Here is a 4,541-nt window from a genome sequence, read left to right on the forward strand (position 1 = left end):
TATAAAATGAGTGCGAGGTAATATCTTAAGACAAGGGCACCACAATAGGAAGCTACTGTGAGTCATCGATGTATGTTTGCGGAAATCATATTTATATTACTTTGAAAATTTGAGATGCATTTGAATGAAAGTTTTGTTCAACAATGGTCTAATCAGCAATGAATATATTGAAGGATCACCAAAATTTTGGCATGAAATTAGTTAAAAACAATTATATTTCATGTTCTAATTACCTTGGAACATTGGAACAAATTTTGCCTGATGCAGAAAATTAAAGGTTTTGTAGATATTTTTAAATAATTTTAGCGAGCATTTTAATTTTTTTTTCCTTTTTCACATTGTTGGATTTATGCCAAAATATTGATTAAAATTGGAGGAAACTAACAATTAAGAGTTAATTAATTTGATTATACAATGTTGCATTGTCATCGAGTCTGAGGTCGCGTGCCAAATTTCAAAAGAATCGGATCGAAGGAAGTGGCCGAAATTGGAGCTGCAAGATTCCGTTACAAGATAATACATACATACAGGTGAAGCTTAATTTATAATACTTAAATTTAAAACTTAATTTGAAAATATCCGATATATATCAAAATATCATGACATTTTCGAACCCTATATAATACCTAGAGTACTTTCCAGATTTTCTTAGAATAAGTCTTATTTTCCTGCTGTAAGCCCTCCTGAAGTTGCCGAACAGGGCAAGAGCCCTGGTTTGTAGATCCCCGGCCTATAGATCCGGCTCTGATAATGAAACTGAAGTTAATGCAATGTTACAATTCTTTTCAATAAAAAATATACTGAAAATGATAGGATTTTAATGAATTTGCATAAGTCTTAACAAAGCAATCATGAATATGCATTAACAATTGGCACAAAACAAAAATTAGTAAAATAAACAAGATCAATGGAGATTATGATGCATGAATTGTAACTGAGGCCTTTTATATTTTTCAATTAACTCGCACTACACCACAAAAGTACTTATTTTTGTGAGCATGTCATGTTTGTGAAATTTATGCCTAGTCAAATATTTCAAATTTTAATATAATCAACTATTGGTTCAAATCCTAAAATTAAAAAAAAAAAAAAAAAACAGCTTAGGTTTAATATTTTGCAATGACAGTCACATAAAAATCAGAGCTAGGAATTGCGCATAAATCTTTTAGCATCGCAATTTTTATCTTAACCATTAATGTGATGAATGAGAGAACTAGTTGAACGCATCACAATTGAGAGAAGAGAGCTGCAATTCAATTTGCTAAATAATCGAACATTATACATGAACCCCAGTAATATAAGTTGCCAAACAGTACCCTATACTATCCCAAATGGTAAACTTTACGTAAAGTACTAAAAGCATATCTGTAAAAATAAACTATTTCAAAATAAATTATAAGTTTGTTTTGAGGTTATAAGCAATTTTTTCAGTGAAAAGTTACAAGCTTTCGGTCATAAGCCTCACATTTGGGAATTTGTTCACCATCCTCTACTTAAATAAAGCTAATAGAACTTCCTTAATTTTCTTACAAACTTAATATCATTTAATGTAATTTTTACATCAGGTTACATTTCATGAATAATAAGGAATATTTCAGATTAACAAGAACTTTTAAGTTAAAGTACAAGTCACTGAAAAAACAAAATTTTTATAATATTTACTCCAGCACCCACAAAATATTAAGACCAGATGGGCCTAAATTGACACGACCTAACATACCACATTCTTTTGTTTTTAAGTAATGCAAAAATATAACTAGAGCACAGAATAAGTTGCTCCGGCCTTTCTTTAACGTACAGGTATCTTCACCCAAGAAAACATTAAAATGAGGTGGGTTCAAACTTGACTGGTAAATATAATGCAAGTCTTTGGAAACAACTGGCTTTTCAGGCACTTTTTTGAAATACTTGGATGAAAATGGTTTACCCTCAGGAAAATGTGGCTCTTGAGGCAAATGAGCATCTAAATAACAGCACAATATATGCATGATTATAGCCGAATCGTTCGGCAAATCATCACACCATTGCTTGTCATTGTAGGATCCACCAGAATTCCACTTAAATTCACCCATGCAACCGCCTTGGGCAAGATCTTTCAGTCTACGACATAAATATTCTTGATTCAGATGGAGATCCAGGTATGGTAGAATAGCAGACAGTGTTGGCAGGTGTTGAGATTTGGTGACGGCAATCTGATGTAAGGCAAATAGACTTACTGTACCAATTTGAAATTCAGGCAAACCAATTTGACTTAAAGTGCTATTAATGTCATCTATTTCTTGCACTAATTTCACAAGAATTGTCTGGCCAATCCATTTCCGTACATGCTCGCACCAGTTGGTGAGCATCTTATCCGTGATTTTGAACTTGTGTAGAACATTATCACCGCACAAAATCTCAGAAGAATCATCTTCCGTGGTTTCCATATGGGGAATTCGACACGCTCTCTGGTAACGACATTTCCCCAGAATAGCCATTGGACTGTTGTCTATAGATGTCACATTATGCATGAATGCTTTTGATTCTTCAAAAGATTTGACCTTTTTGTCTTCTTCTTCATGGGCTTTAAGGAATTCCTCTAGTTGTTTCTTGTTTTTGATTGGCCTTTCATATGGGGATTCTATATATTCACCATGATTAATTGTTCGTAAATAGGATTTATCGAAGTTCTTTGGCGTAGATGTGTAGGCAGCTGGGGAAGATGGCCTGTAAAAGCTAAAAGAAGAGCTGGTAGTATCAACATTAGTTGATTCAGGACTACTTATCCAACTATTTGCAGAGTAATTCAAAGGTGTAATGGATAAAACAGATGGAGAACTACAGTCTAATGATTCACGCCAAGAAGTGAAACGAAGAGGCTCTTGTTTGCTTGTGTTTGAAATACTATCATTGTTCTTTTTCACTTCAAAGCCCAGATCATTGTCGTTTATGCGAAACAATTTTTTTTGAGCGGGTGAAATTGGCATCGGTTTAGAAAATACTGACCAAATATAAAAAACAAATGCAACAGATGCATTTAGAGTTAAAATTACAATAATTATGAGTTCGGTGTACCATACCACGCTCATATAAGACTCCATATGTGATACAATAAGTTCATTTTTCAGCTCAACTATTAACAAACATGCCAAGAGAAAATTGAAGAAAGACCAAGATAATGATGATTTTGATCTGGTCATAAAATATTTACGTCGTAAAATAGCGCGACATACAGGACTTTGCCAATGAGTTTTCCACTCTAGATTCCTTTTGTCAGTTATAAAAAGGCCAATAAAGCAGTAGTACAAAGAACGTAAACTTTCTATCACAAAGCTAGTGTTAAAAAGTCTGTACAAACGGTAGTACAACATGCACAAAACATTTCCAATAATAAAAGCAAAGTCATGGACAAAAAGAAATATCTTTGACCGCACAGATTGAATGGTTGAATCCATTGTAAAGTTTAGTGTTTACACGGCATAGTAAAGATGATCATTCCATTTTTTGATTCACATTCCAAACATAAACGATTGAGCCGAGTCGCCGAGAATCCTATCGAGCTTCAAAATTTCAAATTCGCCATTCGTCTGTTTATTCAGTGAAAGTTAAAGGGAAACTGGTGTTCGGGTACAGTAACCGGTTGAATCGGTCGGTTGGTTCGATAACGTCACGGCGAGTATCTCTTATTTACAAATACAAATTATCAAGCTATACTGAGATTCCCATTTTATCATCTAGACTTTGCAATTTTGTTCGTTTAAAACTAGTCGGTTTTATTTTAAGCAATTTAACTTCATTTTTGATTTGGACGTTGCTACTACTCCTCGAAAATAAGCAGCTGTGATTGGCTAACGAATTCTACTCCAGTAGGGACTACTTATTTGCAAAGTAATCGCTTATTTTGGCGAAAAACTTCTAATTCTACAGGAAATAAATTACATGACGAATTATACAGTTTAGTAATATTATCGGTTGCCATTTTTTTCTTGCGTGCAGAGAAATTTGCTCGGAATCAATGTTACAAAAGCTTTGAGGCTTTGTCGTAAGCAAAAGCATTTTAAATGTTTACTTTTTTATTCTTAAGAAATGCTGATGTGTATGAGAATTTTGTGGGATGCTATGAGGATTCCCCTTGGATTTATTTTTTTCCTTTTTTGGGGGAGGGGGGGGGGAGAATGTACTAGTACTAGTTCTCATGGGTTTTCGAACTAGCATTCCATAGAATCCCTGCGGAGATTTTTATAGAACGGAAGGGTATTTTTCTCATTCGGGGGGACTCTTGCTCGGGGAGGGGTGTTTTTTGCAATATTGAGGAGATGTGCCCTTGACCATCGGGAATGAGCACCCCTGTCATTCAAATGAAACTTTTCAAGGACTACTGTCCTTAATTTGATTCGTCGCTTGAACAGGACCGTTGACGTAATTTAGGAAGGAATATACGCAGAGAGAGAGAGTTTTCATGGTGCACAGGCTGCTTTAATTCGGATTTTAAGGGGGTAGTTTTAAGTGATGTGTTTATCCTTTATTTAGAGGGACTCTCTCTTTGGAGGGGGGTACTCCGG

The 4,541-nt window shown here is 34.6% G+C and overlaps 1 protein-coding gene across 1 annotated transcript; it reads right to left on the reverse strand.

Annotated features, from left to right (window-relative positions):
- Nucleotides 1–769: 769 nt before the first annotated feature.
- On the reverse strand, nt 770–3,545 carry LOC129234541 (transmembrane protein 209-like). The gene has a single exon (XM_054868556.1). It carries the CDS (start codon nt 3,432–3,434, stop codon nt 1,659–1,661), a length of 1,776 nt encoding a protein of 591 aa, XP_054724531.1. The 5' UTR covers nt 3,435–3,545; the 3' UTR covers nt 770–1,658.
- Between the last annotated feature and the right edge of the window lie 996 nt (nt 3,546–4,541).

This window comes from Uloborus diversus, chromosome 1, assembly GCF_026930045.1.
Source record: "Uloborus diversus isolate 005 chromosome 1, Udiv.v.3.1, whole genome shotgun sequence".
Classification (NCBI taxonomy): domain Eukaryota; kingdom Metazoa; phylum Arthropoda; class Arachnida; order Araneae; family Uloboridae; genus Uloborus; species Uloborus diversus.